Source organism: Silene latifolia, chromosome 1 (assembly GCF_048544455.1).
Source record: "Silene latifolia isolate original U9 population chromosome 1, ASM4854445v1, whole genome shotgun sequence".
NCBI lineage: Eukaryota > Viridiplantae > Streptophyta > Magnoliopsida > Caryophyllales > Caryophyllaceae > Silene > Silene latifolia.
The window spans coordinates 45,330,050-45,347,416 of record NC_133526.1 but is presented as its reverse complement, the minus strand read 5'-3'; the positions used below and the strand labels follow the sequence as shown (position 1 = coordinate 45,347,416).

The 17,367-nt window shown below is 35.3% G+C and overlaps 1 protein-coding gene across 2 annotated transcripts; it reads left to right on the top strand.

The window, feature by feature from the left end:
* The first annotated feature begins 6,818 nt into the window (after positions 1–6,818).
* On the top strand, positions 6,819–15,938 carry LOC141604885 (actin-related protein 5). 2 transcript variants are annotated; one of them, XM_074423441.1, is made up of 12 exons: positions 6,819–7,137; positions 7,261–7,331; positions 9,044–9,168; positions 10,230–10,274; positions 11,181–11,283; positions 11,460–11,569; positions 11,861–11,970; positions 12,062–12,152; positions 12,236–12,667; positions 13,130–13,257; positions 13,839–14,178; positions 15,174–15,938. In XM_074423441.1, the coding sequence occupies exons 1-12, from the start codon at positions 7,037–7,039 to the stop codon at positions 15,669–15,671; spliced, it is 2,154 nt and encodes a 717-aa protein (XP_074279542.1). In that variant the 5' UTR covers positions 6,819–7,036; the 3' UTR covers positions 15,672–15,938. The 2 variants fall into 2 exon arrangements, with proteins under 2 accessions (XP_074279542.1, XP_074279550.1); XM_074423449.1 differs by lacking the exons at positions 6,819–7,137; positions 7,261–7,331; positions 9,044–9,168 and having other exon boundaries at positions 11,176–11,283.
* The last annotated feature ends 1,429 nt before the right edge of the window (positions 15,939–17,367 follow it).

The following is a 17,367-nucleotide window of genomic DNA, read 5'->3' as shown; positions in this document are numbered from 1 at the left end:
TATTATAAATAGTTTAATGATTACATTACAAAACCAACTATAAGCAAAATACAACTGTTCTCAAACTATAAACCAACTGAAAGGAACTGTCCTAACGAACACAGCGGAAGACTAAAGACTCTGACATGTGATGACTCCATCCCCAGCTAGATCCCACGCGTATCCAAGATATACCTGCCAAGCAACTGCTCACCACCCCCGAATGGATCACCACAGTTTTTAAAACATTTAAACGGGGTCAGTACTAATCACACAATTCAATATATCAACAATAAGATAAAGCATGACTTAACCATCACACACACACACACATCCACACCAATCCAACAATCTCAATCACCGATCGTCCCCTTTGGACCAGCCTACGCCGATGGGGGACCGCAGCCCGTTCCCACCTAAGCCCCGCTCATCATACGAGCGATAACCCTGTCCCATTAATGTGCACATCCCCTTTCGTGGCGGGTTCCACGAAGGGCGAAACTAGGGCGTGAGATCACTCCCGCAAGTGACCCCACTCAGCCGAGAACGCATCTCGAGAACCATCACAAACACAACCACAATCACAATCACAATTACAATTACAATCATCATATCAATCAACTAACTACAGCACATCACCAATATCCCATTATGGGACTAATACTGAGTAGGAAATCCTACCTGGATAGCACAACACGCAGACGGTATCTACAAATTTGTCTCAAAACGCCTCTTCTATGAACTCTCCTCCTACCATACAACACATAGATACTACTATTCAATTACTATTCATAAAAACCCCCAATTCCTAAATTAGGGTTTCACTAATCTTAACAAAACATTATATAAATTACGTTAAAAGCTTACCCTCGACGCAAGGAATCCAACGACACAAACTACGATGCAAACCGACCGTCTGGACTCCGGGAATTGTCAAGAACGCGATTAAGAAGAAGACAAGTTGCTTTCTCTCTTAAACAGGTTTTAGGTTTTGTAAAAAGTGATTTAGAACAAAGACGAATTGGTTTAAATACCTTAATCGCGTAATTAACAAAACCCGAGAAAACTCCCCGTAAATAGGACACTCGATCGAGTACCCAAGGTACTCGATCGAGTACCCCCCTACTCGATCGAGTACCCCAGCTACTCGATCGAGTACCCAACAGGTCAGAAACTATTTTATTTCGCAACTTGCCCTTACTCGACAGAGTAAGGGCTACTCGATAGAGTACCCCAAGACTTATAAATACGGAGTATTACACCTGCAATCATAAATAAAGAGGCACAAAAATAATACGGAAAACAAGAGTTTTATTATTGAAAGATTGAAGGTTACAATTTCCGTAACTCTCTTGATTCCATTCTAAGGCTAGAGTTTGATAGTTTCTACGAGGGTCTTATCGACTTAATCTCGTAGGGAGAAAAAGATGGAGTCTTTTTGTGACTTATTCCATCCTACCTACAATTTGGTAGTAAGAAGACGAGGTCGTTTGAGATTTAATCCATCTGCTCTCCTCTAAACCCTAAAGATGGAGTTGTATTGATAGTAAATGGCTTGGAGGGCAAGACGGCATATTCTAGAATATCCTAATTTCCTAAGATATTATCACAATATTTTTTGATAATTATCTCTAAATAATTAAGATACAATAAAATAATTAGATACCAAAATATAAAATTTTGGTGTCTACAACGTGAATTGCGTTACTTCGAACCACCAAAACATCTTAGAAATTACCAAATTCTTAACTACGCACTATATATACGATAACAACTTTGTATAAATTTCTCGTAGTTGCAACTCATTTACTATTTTTCATTCCCGTGTATGGCTTATACCACTCCTAATAATTACCAGATTGGTGTTTGGTGGAGTGTTCTGTCATATTACATTCTTGGTAAATTTCAAATGAAAACTTGATAATGCTACCGTATGATACCCAATTTTAAGCTGCAAAAAGTCTTGGGAGAGCGGTCTTTTAATAAGTTATTGACAGACCAATTCTGTAGCCACTTGTACAATACTCAACTATACTCACCTGATGCCATCGCCAACCTATGAGATAAATAAGAACTTCACAAAAACTTATGCTCATCAGTTACCATATACTCCATATATGTTAAATTTGTGAGTCTCAATTCTCATCGTCACGCAACTACATGCTAGAGACAACCTTATCCAAGTGTAAACCAAAAGAAATATCTTCAAAGGCTAATTTTTCATATGAGGCGCATTTATCCTACTTTTCTACTGTAAGAGACTTAAAGACTTGTATCCGTAATTTATTTGTATAAAAACATGTCGATGTTTTCATCGTTGTGAAAAACAATATCGTTGTATAAAAACGTTAAAACCTTGTCTCTACAAATTTCATTTTTATTTACTATAATATCCATGCCCAAGCAAAAATACAAATAGCTAGAACCTTAACAGTCGCTCTACATTCCTACCTTCAAAATTGTTGTGGTCTTGATAATTGATACCGTTGTAAAATCATCCACCATCTTTCAAACTAAGCAAGTTTGATCAATCTAAACATGAGATAAATCAAAATTATAAGTAATCTGTCGAATGTTGACATTAGTTGGACACGATACTACATAAACAATCAAAAAAATAATTAAATAGACATTAAGAAAGTCAACCATGCAAGTATATAGACATTAGGGCACTAGACAACAATAAACCGTAAAAAGGAAAGCAAGCAAAAGAGACGATCTATATGATGCGAGACATAGGAAAGCATGTGAGAGACCATTTTATATAATGTGAGATATTGTCGTGTTTCCGTCCTATACAAACTCTAATACCTATAATCTTATCTTTAGATTTTTTATTTATTTATTTAGTTGGACATGAAATATATTTATTTAATGATTAATAATATTAGTGATTTGTAAAACTTGGACTCTCTATAATCACTCGAAAAAAGCTTCCTTTATTAATATAGATAGATAGATAGATAGATAGATAGATAGATAGATAGATAGATAGATAGATAGATAGATAGATATTGATATTGATTGATTCTTCAAACTTAATTTGGTCCATTTGTAATTTTGTAATTTTATAATGGGTTTTTTCCATCTGTGGCCCTGTAGTTTTCACTTTTCCCAATTGTATCCCTGTGTCTGGCATTTTCCCAATTGTACTCTTAAACTTAGTTAGTTATTCCCATCTGTAGCCAATCTACCCTAAACCGTCTATTTTACCGTTAAGTGCCAACATGACTTTTCCTTTTTTTTTTATTCCCCCCATTTTATTCAATATTTCCCTCCATAACTTTCCTCCATTACTTCCCATATATAATCTACTAATCCCTCAATTTTATTTCATTAATTTCCCTTAATCCGGACAATAATTATGAATAATTAAGGAAAAAAAAGGAGGGTGAAGGATCCGGACAACAATTATGAATAATTAAGGGAAAAAAGAGGGTGAAGGATTTTGGAGGATTAATGAAATAAAATTGAGGGATTAGTAGAATATATAGGGGAAGTAATGGAGGGAAATATTGAATAAAATGGGGGAATAAAGAAAAAAAAAGAAAAGGAAAAGTCATGTTGGCAATTCCATGTTGGCACTTAACGATAAAACAGACGATTTAGGGTAGATTGGCTACAGATGGGAATAAATAACTAAGTTTAAGGGTACAATTGGGAAAGTGTCAGACGCAGGGGTACAGTTGGAAAAAGTGAAAATCACATGAGCATAGATGAGAAAAACCCTTTATAATTGACCAATTCCTTTTTCCTTGATCTTTATTCCAAAACTAAAACCAAACAAATGACCGGTTGAATCCACCCCGAAAATCTAACTAGTATAAAAGATGGGTTTTTTCTTGGCTTCCTATTGGCCAATGATTTTTAGGAATTGAAAAAAAAGGTAGGTCACAATCTTTAATTTCTCTCTCATTTTCTTTCATTTATTTAATTACACTTTATGAAAAAAAAGTGAAATCCTCACATATTCATAAAAACACTTCACATTAACAGTAAAAAAAAAACTTAAACTTATAGTATAAATCAAATTATAAACATGCAAGTACCAATTCTCAATCTTTTCAAAAATAAAAGAGTATTCTAAAAACAAATATTACTAACCATTGAAACGGAAGGTTTTTTTTTTCATGTGCTTCAATTTGCTTGACAAAGAAATTTTTGTAAAACAAGAAAAAAAATGAAAAAGAAAATCCACACCAAAAATATACTCCGTAACATAATTAGTAAGCAATATTAAATCTGGACAAAATATTAAACCCTTTTTACGATCGGTATTATGAGAATTTTTCTAATAATGAAGTAAGTTAAATTTGGTGAAAAGAATGAAGAAGATGGACTCAGGATGATAATAGCAGTGAAATGAAAGGCAATAAGATATCAGGAGTGGTACTATTATCAAAAGAATTGAAATGAGTGTGTTTTATTGGTTATTTATTAGGTGGATCAACTAGGGTTTATAGAGGGTAAGTGCTGGCAAATTCGACCCATTGTTTAAGTGATGTTTCGATTCTAGCCCATGACTTATCCGACTTAATTAACCCATTGTTTATTTATTAGAATGGACAAGTACATGTTAGTGTGTTACTTAAACATATAACTATTGGCTTAAATGACATTATATAGGTCGGATGAAAGTATAAGTAAGATTATACGAGTTACGGGTCGAGTTAGGATTAGTGTACGGGTCGAAATGAGTTTTTGGTACCAATTTTTGGGTCGAGTTATTTTTAAAATTTTTTTGCACTAATCTAATATTAATAATTAAATCAGATTTATCGCTTACGTTTCTTTTAGTGAAACAAATATAAAAATTAGGTTTTTCTTATTTTCATTTATAAGATACATACTTATTTTGATTATCTCATAATAACTGCATTGGGTATAGGGGGTTGGGGAATTTTATTTTCGGGAATTGTTTGATTAGTCGGTACTCATATTAATTAAGAGAAATATACCGTCGAGTAATATGTGAAAAAATTATTATGTTATAGCATTGTTTGATTAATCGGCATTCTTATTAATTTGATTTTTTTGGAATTATCATAAAACTGAATTTTCAATTGTATAATTTAAAGTATTATTATTAATATTTAATTATTATATCAATTAGATTATATAAATATTAGCTTTTTAAAAATTATATTAGTGACTTATATGTTTTACATTCACATTTAAGATACATTTATCTTTGATCCAGGGAGTCGGGTGGTGTTTCAACCTAAATTAATGTATTATTTCGGCCTAATTGGGTCCTAAGTCAAGATTTGTCGGACGTGACCTACAAAATGACAAGTTGGGTCAGGTCAAACTTTAACAGGTATACACACTTCAGTGTTTACCAAATTTCAAATTTATTTTATCAACTTACTCAGTACTTATCTTTCGTACATAACGAGTATTAATGCATTAAATTTTACATTAATAGTGATAGATTTAGGGACTCGCGTAGTTAGGTGTACAGTTTTAACTGGAGCCATGACGGTGATAGGCTGCATATTGCCCGCATTACACTTATGCTTTCAGATTCCAGTGAATTTTAAGTCCACTTCAATAAAAGGCAATCCCCATTGCTATTTATTTTGCGATGACAATAAGCAAAAGTCATGGTCAACTCTTATCTAAAGTGAGGATTTATATTCCAAAGCCGGTCTTCAGTCATGGACGCTTTTATATGCCTATCTCTAGGGTTACAAACAAACAAACCCTGAAGCTATTGATCTGCGATAATAATAAGCATACATCAAGTAAAACAACCAACGTAGTTTACAATGAAATTTCTGAGTATTTAATAAAGTTTTAAATTATTTATACATTTGTAGCATAATTTGCATCGTATGGTAGTGATTAGTAAATAGTAACTGAAATTATATATACGTCGAATTTCCAATAGTGAACTATTTATATTGGCACGACATTGCACATTTGATCACCCTCATTTTTATGCTCCTGTATTTAATAATAGCAGCAGTTGCTATTACGACCCGTACATTTTTTTGCACGGGTTTAAAACTAGTATGGTGAAGGAAGGAGTTAACCCTACAACAAGGACCTGAACTTTGACAAAATTTTGCGACAAGGACCCAAACTTTCTTTTAGAGACTTTAAGGACCTCATTTTGATTATTGGACAAATCTACCCTTCTAATATGTTTGTTGAATATTATTTCTATAAACAATGAAGAAAAAATGAAAAATAAAATGAGTCCAATTACTTATGTTTTTCTTGAAAATTACTTTGAATGGGCGCAAAGAGCAACTTAATTCTTATCAAATACTTCCGTGTTTCAATTACTTTGAACGTGCGTAAAATTACTTGTCAAATGGTTCAGGACAGAATACATGTCAAAAGATAGTTTCTAAATTTATTTTAATAATTATTTTATTATTAGAGGTTTTATAATTTATATAAAAATGGAGGGCGTAATATTAATATTTTAATAAAATTCTTGAATTTTCTTCGTCTTAATGGGTCGACCCGTTCAAGTCGGGTTTCGCCTAAATTAACGAGTCATTTTGAGGATGAATGGGTCACGGGTTGAGAGTTTTGGGTCTAGAGTCTAGACCCTGAAAAAGTCGGGTCGGGTTAGATTTTGACAGGTCTATATATAGTCGTACTTGTTATCTTAACCTCATTTTTATGCAAAGTTTATACAAAAAATAATTTTACTTGTATTAACAACTAAAAAGTGCGAAAGCACTTTATACGAAAAAAAATACAAAACTATTAAGGTGTTTCTTTGGTAACATAAATAAAACAAAATATTGACATGCAAGGGTATTTTAGTCAAATAAACAAATTGAGGTCCTTAAAGTGTCTTAAACAAAGTTTGGGTCCTTATCGCAAAATTATGTTAAAGTTCGGGCCTTATTGTATGGTTAACTCGTGAAGGAAGCATATTGCAAATTTGCAAGAAGCACAACCTGTGAAATGGGCTAAACCAAAAGTGATAAATCCTGTAAACCCCAAACATAAACTCCATTATCATTACCAGAAATAAAGCTTCTTCATCTTGTTCACTATTCACGTCGTTTTCTTCCATTGATTTTCCTCAAGAATGCCATTCATATGCCAAGTTGATAGACAAGCTGATTACAGTTCAATCCCTTCTTCTACTCCCATTGTTATCGATAATGGCGGTTCCTATTTCCGTATCGGGTTTTTCCTCTTTCGTTAAACCCTAATTTCCCCTTTTTCTACCATTTTTTTTTTAATGAATTACTTGTAATGATGTTGAATTTAGGCGTAATTTATATTGTTTTGTTGTGTTGATGATTTCAGGTGGGGTGGTGAGAGTGATCCACGCGTGATTTTCCGTAACATTGTGCAAAGACCTCGTCACAAACATACAGGTCTGCTTATAATTGTACATTTGATGATTCTGTTTTTGCTTTTAAATTGTAATCTTATATTTTTGTTTGATTTTGATTGTTGAAACGTTTGATTTTGAATGCAAGTAAAACTGACTGATGGCGAAGTTATCGAAAAATCGATATCAGCTAAGAACTGGTTTTAATGTTTGAGATGCTTATATAGGTTTAGTTAATTGTATGTGCTTAGTTGATTGAGATTGAGAATCCATTTAAAAAGCGTAGGCCACACTCATAAGGAGGAGACAGAGAGAGTCTACATCATAAGCAAGCGAGAAGAGGCTCAATTGTAAAGCCAATTAATGACAGGATGCGTAACTCAATTGGTTTATAAAGTAGGATCATTTTGTTAGTGTGACACTCACATGGGTTATGAGCAAATTCCCAACAATAGAATATGGGACAATGTAGGTGCCGTGCTTTGGGTTTTGCTAAGTTGTGTGGCCCCTTTGTTCACTTGAGCTATTAACCTATGTCGGAACCTATGCCATCATGAATGTTTATGTAAGTTGGAGAGCGCCAACAAGGCTATTTGCGAAGTGTGTAATGGCATATGGCCATTCATGCCTCCATATGGAAGGCTCAGTTTTAGGTCCTTTTTATGGAATATTGTGAATATACTTTTAAATATCGGTGTGACACCGTTACACGACCGAGTTTTCAAGGTTGGTGACTCCACCGCGACCGCATTTTACATCATTTTGAGGCAACATTATGGCATCGGGCCCCTCATGCGTCCATATGGGAAGGCTCAGTTTCAGACCATTTTCATGGAATATTGCGAACATAGTTTTAAGGATCGTTTGTGACACCAATACACAACCAAGTATCAAGGTTAAAGCCTGGAGGTCACTGCGATTGCATTTTACCGCATTTTAGGCAACATTGGCCACATTTCAAATATATTAGGCCGCGACAACAAACCAAGGTTTTATACTATGATTGTGAAAAAAAGAAATTAATATGCTTAAGAGTGATACGCAACTTCTCATTATTTTGCTTCTGACCCCAACTTCTACAATAACTCTATTGGCTCAATATCTCAAAACCTCCTGTCCGTGGCGAAATAAGGTATCGGTCAGGTAGATGTACCAAACTTATTATCTGCAACACATATAGGATGTTTCGGGATAATACTTCAATGAAAATTAATCGATATTCACAGTAGAAAGAACCGTGGACAATTTAGTGACTGCTGTAGCTATAGTCCATCATATTTAGAAACTAAGAATCGTGAGTGTTTGATTCCGTTGGAAATGAAAAAACCAAAGAATAATAAGCGTTTAACCCTTCATACGTTCAGTAACATAAATTGTTTATACTTATTGACTGTGGCCTAATTTCAAAGTTTTAGCTCAAGGCCGAAAATGTTGCAGATAGTCTTGGTTTGTACAGTCGGCTGTGCTCTCAAATATATTGAAGGATATGAAATTTTTCGTTTTTAGAGAGCCTTATGTGTGTATTATTATTGTTCAATAACTGGAAGACAATGTGTTTATGAACAAGTTCCTCATTATCTTTGGAGGAAGGGGTTGTGTACTTGTGTGTCTCCTGATTGGTTGAATCGTCACACATTTCTTCGACAAGACCAAAATCATTATTTTTGTTGTGTTGTTATATCTTCATTTGAAAATCCAAATTTAGCAGGTCTCTCTATGGTTGTCGCTCAACAATTAGATTTGGCTCGTGTACAGGAGAAACAGTCACTGTTGTTGGCGATCATAATGCTGGATTGCTGAAATATTTTGATTGCACCCGTTCAGGACCTCGTTCAGCTTTTGACAGCAACGTCGTTTATCAGTTTGAAATAATGGAATATGTAAGCGACCTTCTCACTCTCATTGCCTTATATACTTGTCCTTTGTTTGGGTTGTTTCACTTTTATTTTTGTCAAACAATTGAGTGCAAGTACATGAGTATCTTTTACTATCCACTTTCAGTCTCTCTCTACTCCTAATTAAACGTACCAAAATCTCGATAATTAACCAGATGACAAAGGCATAATATTATGTGGTTCTTGATCACTCCAGTTCTGATGGGATATAATCCATTTTCTAACCCTTGAACTTACTGAATTTTGAGGCCTTCAAGTTGCTTGTACCATTATCACATGCTGGATGCTTTTACACTGTAGTAGCGTTCTGCAAAGGAAGGATAAAGGGCTCCAATGGTGACGATCTTTTAATTCACACATCAGAACATGCTTTGTGCCATGACTTTTGTTACCAGTCATCTACCTTAACTCTAGTGATAATTAAAACACAGTTGAGATCATACTTAGTTTCAGTGTGTGAAATTAGTCTTCTTGTAGTCAACAACCTTCCGTTGTAACTGGCTAGTGGCTATTGACCCCTGAATATCTCCCCACCTACCCTTTTGTCAGACTCTTGTGTGTGTGATTAGATCTTGTTCCCTTCATGCAAGTTATTGCGTAGGAGTGTCATTGGAATGATCCTTGACCTGTATTGCCATTCTAGGCCCTATTAGTACAATATGTCTGCCATATTTCTTGGATCAACCATCAAAGGGGTTTTTCTATGAGGACCATTGCTATTCATAGCTCCTACTGGTATGCTGTAGTCTTTATGTCGGGGTTCAGTTCACAGCGCTTAATGGCTAATTCACCTCACATCATAGCTAATACACCTTGCATGTTTCCTCTTTACTCCAGTACTTTTATGGTTGATACTTTTTAAGCTTCTCTGCTCTGCTCATTTTTTTTTTTTTTTTTTTCCTTCTTCGGTTTCTTGGTATTGTACAAGTTTAATCTTCTTTATGTGCTTCTTAAAACACGCGTCTTCTATGTACAATCTTATGAGTTAAGACTATCTCATTTGTGTCAAAACTAATTACATAATTTTTGGTGTTTTGCGTTCACAGATTCTTGATTTTGGGTTTGATCGATTGGGTGTTGATGGGCCTGAGGTATGATAATTATTTGCATACAAGTATGCACTCAAGATGAACTTTTTCTTGCATGAGTAACTTCTTGTCCGATTAATTGTTTTATTCCGTCCTGTGTGTTACTAAAATTAAATAGACGTATTCCTGAGATGTGAGAATGACATTCTTATGCTATGTATTTCCAGTTGCCTAGTTCATAGTACGGTCTATATGAATATGTGATACACATACACAATACGCACTTTGTACTTTGTAATACGGATATCTTATACCAAATATGAAAATAAGTCAATATGAAAATACAAACACGTAGGAATCATTTCGCGGTTTGCTGGGATTTAAGGAAATCGGGTAACCATGATAGTATGAAATGTTTGCATTAGAGTTAAATATGATTGCACAGGGGTTAAGACTTATGAGTGTATGTGTTTAGCATAATAAATCAGTTAATATGCTGACGTTGCTGGCAGCTAGGTGAAGCCCGAAGGTCTCTGTTAGTGGAGCTTTAACTGTAGAATTTCTATGCTTATCCTTTTAAAAAGTTAATAGAGAGACATTTATATTATTCTCATTGTGGATAGTTAATATCCTACCCTTTGATCTATAAAGTTGCCTTGCTAAAGACAAGGTAAGAGGGGACGACGCAACATTTCCCCTGCAATAGTAGGGACTAGGGAGGTTCTTTCCATGGGACCCCATAACTGAAAATGGGCATCCACCTACTACATCATGAAAAATGAAGTACTAAGGGTTTTACGAGACATTTTGATTTAGTCCATTATTTCTCAAAGTGAAAAATTTTATATTTTTGGCTTCATTCTTCTCATTCTAGATGTTCGTTAACTTACCAGTATTTTATGATCTATCTCATGTCAAGGTTGTGGACTTGACGCTGTTATCTCACTTTTTTATTTGTGGACAGTGCAGATTGACCATCCTATCTTGATCACTGAATGCCCATGCAATCCAGTTGCATCACGTAGTAAAATGGCAGAACTACTTTTTGAGTCTTATGGAGTTCCTTCAGTGGGTATGAGCTCCATCTTTCTGATTGTCTGTTGGTCCATCTAATCTCATCCTGTCTTTTTTTAACCAAAGTTATATGAAAAAACTGTGCTTTTAAATAATACACTCAGTTTCGTGTTTTAGCGAGATCTTGTTATAAGCAAATTTGATGTCAACTTTTGTTACTGATTGCTTCTTCAGCGTTTGGTGTTGATGCTGCGTTTAGCTATACATATAACCAAAAACTTGGTACTTGTAATAGGGAGGGGCTTGCTGTCTCCTCTGGATTTAACACCAGCCATGTAATACCAGTAAGTATTGCTCCCTGTTTATGTTCTGCTTTTTTTTTTGGTAACACATTATGTCCGCTTCTGATGATGTTAGGTTCTGTTTAATTGTGCTCTATGATTTATTCTAGAGAGTACCAGGTTACTGCTATAGAAACAGTGAAAATTTGCCCCCTCTCCCTTGAAAGAAAAGTATCCTGTAGCTTTCCTTTTCTTACAGAACGTTCCTACACTTCATGTTAGTGTTTGTTGGCTTTTGCCTTTTAAGTGTATTAATAGCAATACTGGTTTTGGTTTCTTTGATCGTGTTATTAGTTTGTTGATGGAGAACCTGTTTTCGAAGCATGTTGCCGAACTAATATTGGGGGTTATCATGTTACTGATTACTTGAAGCAGCTTCTTTCACTGAAATATCCACAGCACATGTAAGAATAACTAAAATAATTGTCTTGATGATTGATTACAAGCTAGCTTTGTCGCTGATTTTTTTTTTTGTTTGGTGCGAGTTTGTGACAGAGCTAAGCTTACATGGGAGAAAGTTGAAGACCTAAAGATGGAACACTGCTATGTTGCTCAAGATTATCCCTCAGAAGTTAAATTATTTCAAGTAACAAACATGATCAAATACTTATCTTCTTACATGCTCTTTCCATAGTATTTGTAATCTAATATGTTGCAATAACTGGACAGACTGGAACACAAGAGGCCCAAGAAAAGACCAGACTTTGGCAACTTCCATTCACTCCTCCGCCAGTTGAAGAACAACCTTCTGAACAGGAGCTTGCAAGAAAAGCAGCTATAAAAGAAAGACAAGGTCAACGTCTGCGGGAAATGGCGGAAGCTAAGAGGGCATCTCGGATAAACGAATTGGAAAATGAGCTACGTGGGTTGGATCATCTTTTGGGGCAGCTAGAAAATGTAGACGTGGAGGATCACCCTGGGTTTCTTTTAGTTACTGGTTATCTCACTGAGGAGGAAGTAAAAATGCAACACGTAAAGGTGACTGCATCTTTGAAAAAAGCTAAGGGTGAACAAGATGAGATGGAGGAGAAGGCAGATGGGACCACAGCTGAGAAGTTCCCACTTGTTGATATCCCTGACAACATGCTGACCCCAGATCAGGTTTACACTAACTGGTTTCTTGATTGTCTGTTTTTATTCATTTGTTTGGATTTGTTTGGATATCCTTCTGGTCAATATGTAAAAATTGAAAACCAAATACTTCAGATACACAAGAAGTTATATTGGGCAGTTAAGGATCTTATATGTTAAACTAACAAATTAACCCTTTGACTACATGCGTGATTGGTCACACGTAAAATTGTCTCATGTGAAACACGCCGTTGCCGGAAAAGCGTTGTGTCTTTGAATGCTAAACCTATATTGGACATAACAAAGTTATGCTGTGGTCATTACCCTTTTGGTGTCAGTGTTGCTATCTTGTAATTAGGAGTATTGTTTAATTTGACTTTTATCTGAACGAGGTTGCCACAATATGTCAATACAGTCAATTTTTTTTTTTTTTTTTTTTTTTTTTTTTTTTTTTTTTTTTTTTCTGACAGCTTATTTGTCTGGCTCCTTAAGCTGAAAGAAAAGAAGAAACAAATATTTCTGAAGACTACAACTGAAGGTCGCCAAAGAGCCAGGCAGAAACGCCTCGAAGAGGAATTATTGAAAGAGAAGCAAACTCAACAAGACGAGGAAAAACGTTTGTATGTTCTCAATCCTTTGTTACTTCATGAGTAATCTTGGAATTATTGTATTTTTAACACCTTTAATTCATCTTAAGATAGATTGATTTGCGCCATGCAGTGTACTTGCTAGGTCTGTCAGTCATTGGCTCATTGCTTGTGCATTCAAGTTTGAGACAAAAGTAGACTTTCTTTCTGCACTTGATTTAACAGAGACTAATTTTTTGAAACTTTTCAGCAATTGACAGTCAACTCCAATTTGTATCGTGCCACAGATGAAATTTCAAAAAAAAAAAATCTCTCTCTACATAGCTGGTAGCTCGTGCATTACATTCTGTAGCAGTTGTGTTTTTGTATCCGATGTATTATTATTAGTTAATCGGTTTTGTTCATATTCCAGGCAACCATCTGTGCATGTGTATGTTCGAACTGTCTAAAACTTGTCCTGAATAGTTTCTCTTTGTGAACACTTTGTGTCATCCAAATGGAGTGATAATATTAGCCATGTTAATGTTATGTATTTTTTTGGGCTCTGTTCTTCCCCTCAATAGCCATTTGTTGGAATTTTATATAATTTCACTATTTTTTCATACATGATGTAGGGAAAACCCTGAACTTTATTTAGAGCAGCTGCGAGCCAAATATAAGGAGCTGTCTGAGAAACTTGAACAAAAGAAACGACTAAAGATAAATGGTAAGAATAATAATGGAGATTCTACATCTGGTGGAGTTGGTCGTGGTGAGAGATTAAATGCTGCCCAAAAAGAAAGGATGCGACTGCTGACAACAGCTGCCTTCGATCGTGGGAAAGGCGAGGATACTTTTGGAGCTAGAGATGAAGATTGGCAACTCTATAAACTGATGAGCAAAGACCATGACGATGATGAAGAGGGACCTGATGAAGATGAGGCAGAGATTGCACGTATTTCTACTAGATTGCAGGCAAGTCAATGATTTACACTTTAGTCCGAGTTATTGGTTATTTTCACTTTGATGCCCCACACTTTCATTAATCACACTTTGGTAACCTCAGATATAATCTATATCTCACTTTTTTGACTTGGGCTCTGAACAAATTTTCACTGTGGTGAATTATGACGGGGCATTTTTTTAATCATAGTTAAGCCGCGAACATCAATATTACAGTGTGAATATACGGTGTTTCCACAGAACTTTTGCATAAAATGAGTCCTTCCAATTCCACTGAATTGGCTACCTATTCTATATGAGAAATTCTTAGGTACACCGGGTGTACCATGTCATCATACACCCTACCCAATGAAAATATTAGAATTGACTAAATTTTCCACAAATAAAAGAACATAATCTTACTAAAATAAAAACTAAGGCATCTTATTGGCTAGGGTGTACGATATTATTGTACACCCGGTGGACCTTAGAATTTTTCATTCTATATTTAGGTCTTGACCATGGTTCAAAATATCGGTGTCGGTCGCGCGGCAACGGTATAATCGGTCCTTAATCGGCCATTGTGCACGAATCTTGGGGATTTCTCGGGTGAATCTCGGTGATTTCTCGGGTGAATCTCGTATCGGTAGAGTGAAAATCCAATGCAACTTGGCCGATACGATACAACTTGGCCGAGATTCTGAACCTTGGTCTTGACCATTTGTATTTTAATGGGTACATTCACCTTTTTGTATCAGTATGTATACTTGCAGAGTTGCAGAATTCTACAATCCAATACTCATTATGGTTTTTTAGATGAAATTTTTGGTTATATTATACTTCAGTTTATCATCAAGATAAATAACTCAAACCTCATACAAGTAATTGAAATTAGCTCAAGCCTCATAGCACCATAATGGAAAATTACCTTAAATATAGAAGCACTAGTCATAGTATTACGAATGTAATGTACACAAATGTTTTGGTTGCTTCATTTATACAAGTTTCATTGGTAACAACTATGGCAGGATATCGATCCAACCTTCAAGCCAGAACCTGGTGTATCTCAACCAGCTGATGTTCCACGTGTTCGGGCTCTCACAAAAGAGGACTTCCAGATTGCAATGGAGGTTGAAAGATTCCGATGTCCTGAAATCTTATTCAACCCTAACATAGTTGGAATTGACCAGTCGGGTTTAGATGAAATGGTTGGGGTTTCGCTAAGAAGGTTATCACCAAAGAGCCAGAGTTTGGAGGAACAAATGACCAGTTCCATTCTTTTGACTGGTGGAAGTACTCAGTTTCCAGGATTGAGCGAGCGGCTGGAAGCTGGGATTCGCATGATCCGTCCCTGTGGGGCCCCTATTACGGTTTTGAAAGCCAAGGATCCTATTTTTGACGCGTGGCGAGGTGCTTCGTCTTATGCTGCTTCTCTGCATTTTCCGGAGCAAACTTTTACTAAACTGGATTATTATGAAAAGGGGGAAGATTGGCTTAGGAGGTACAAGTTCAGGTATTCACCTTGACCACCGTCTCACCAGGACCTAAGTTGTCCGCAGGAAAAGTTTGTAGGTTGTGTAAAGAGAGCGCGTTTCTAGTATGTCATTTATTTAGTTCATTTGAAATATCAGAAGCCCTAGAAAACAAAGATTTAGCTGTCAGCAGGATTTGGTTTTCGAATTTTGTATGTTTTGTACCCTTGAGTCATTATGTACAACTACGATATATTATGCCAATGCATTTTCACGTGCAAAGCGGAGCAAGAGGGTAAAATGTTGCGCAATTTTAGTTTCTCAGTGCAGCTGGTGTACCCCAACTTGTACTATTGTTAGCAGAAGGAAAACTACATGGGGAAGGCTCTGTTTGGAACTATCACATGCTCTCTATTATCAATTTGTAATTATCAAGCAATTGGTTTTAGTTGAGAACAGCGAGACCAATAACCAATTGGAAGTAGAACTAGAACCGCCTTGATCCCTCAAAATTTGTGGTTGTTAAGAACCTCTCTCTCTAAAGTATTAGAGGGAGAAATAGAAAGTTCTCAGAAAAGAAAGAAAAACCCCCAATTGTAAAAGCACAAAAGATGGGTGTTGATTTTCTTCCTGGGCTCTCTTCACCATTTAGTTCATCATCTCTTTCTTTAGAAATCTCTTCTAAGTGAATTTTCTTGATTTTTACCTTCTCTCAGATTTGACTCTTTTTACTCTCCATCTTAGCCTAGGAGAGGTCTTGAGTCATATATCTTAAGAAATGAATGTTTAAATCGAGAATCTTAAGTGAAATTTTTTGAGTTTTCTTATCATGTTTTGAATATTATAGTAAAACATGTTTACATTACCTCTTAGTTAAAAGATTTTTTTTGGAAATCTGAAAGTTTTTTCCTTCTTTGGATTTTTAAATTTGCTATTTCCTTTTCCTATGAGGGATTTCATTAGACTTCTGGAGTCTTCTTATTGCTTTCCCATTTTTCTCCGATTTTGCATAAGGAATAAGCATAATCCTTTTTTGGGGTCTTATTTCATTATTGCAATTGAGTTAGTTTTTTTTTGTAAGATGGGTTTTACACAACTAGTTGTAAAACAGATCCTAGATCAACCCTATTAATTAGTGGGTAATAGTGGTTACTAAGTGATCCCGCTTTACGATTTATTTCTGTAAAACCGCCTTACCCGAGTATTTGTGATTGCATTTTTGTTAGTATGGAATCATTGTATCTTTAGACTTTCTTTTCCGTTTCTTCAAGTTCGATTTTTTCTTGTGGGCTTTTGTAATGTAGACTTTCTTGTGATAGTTTCTTCTTTGCCCTCCCTTTTCTTGGTATTATGATCTTATGGTATTTTGAAAGTCTTTTACTTTCTTTTACCGCTCTCATCCGCGAGGATGTTATAGGTTGATCTTGATTAACCTAGTTTCTTTACCTTATCAAAAAAAAAAAAAAAAAATTGGAAGTAGAACTTGCATTTTTTTAACAATTTGAAGAAGTACAATGTTCATAGGTTTTGTGCATCTTATTGAAAGTCATACACGAACAATTAGAATATTACCTTTTCCCCAAAAGAATACAAGTGAGTATCAAACTAAATCATCCTAATATCTTGACAACATCAAACTAGATGGTGTTAATTGTGTGACAATGTACCAAGGAAAGAGGAGAAAACCAATTATTAGAGGATAAGTGGACTAAATTGAGTGTGAAAGATCTAATTGCCCATCAAAGACATT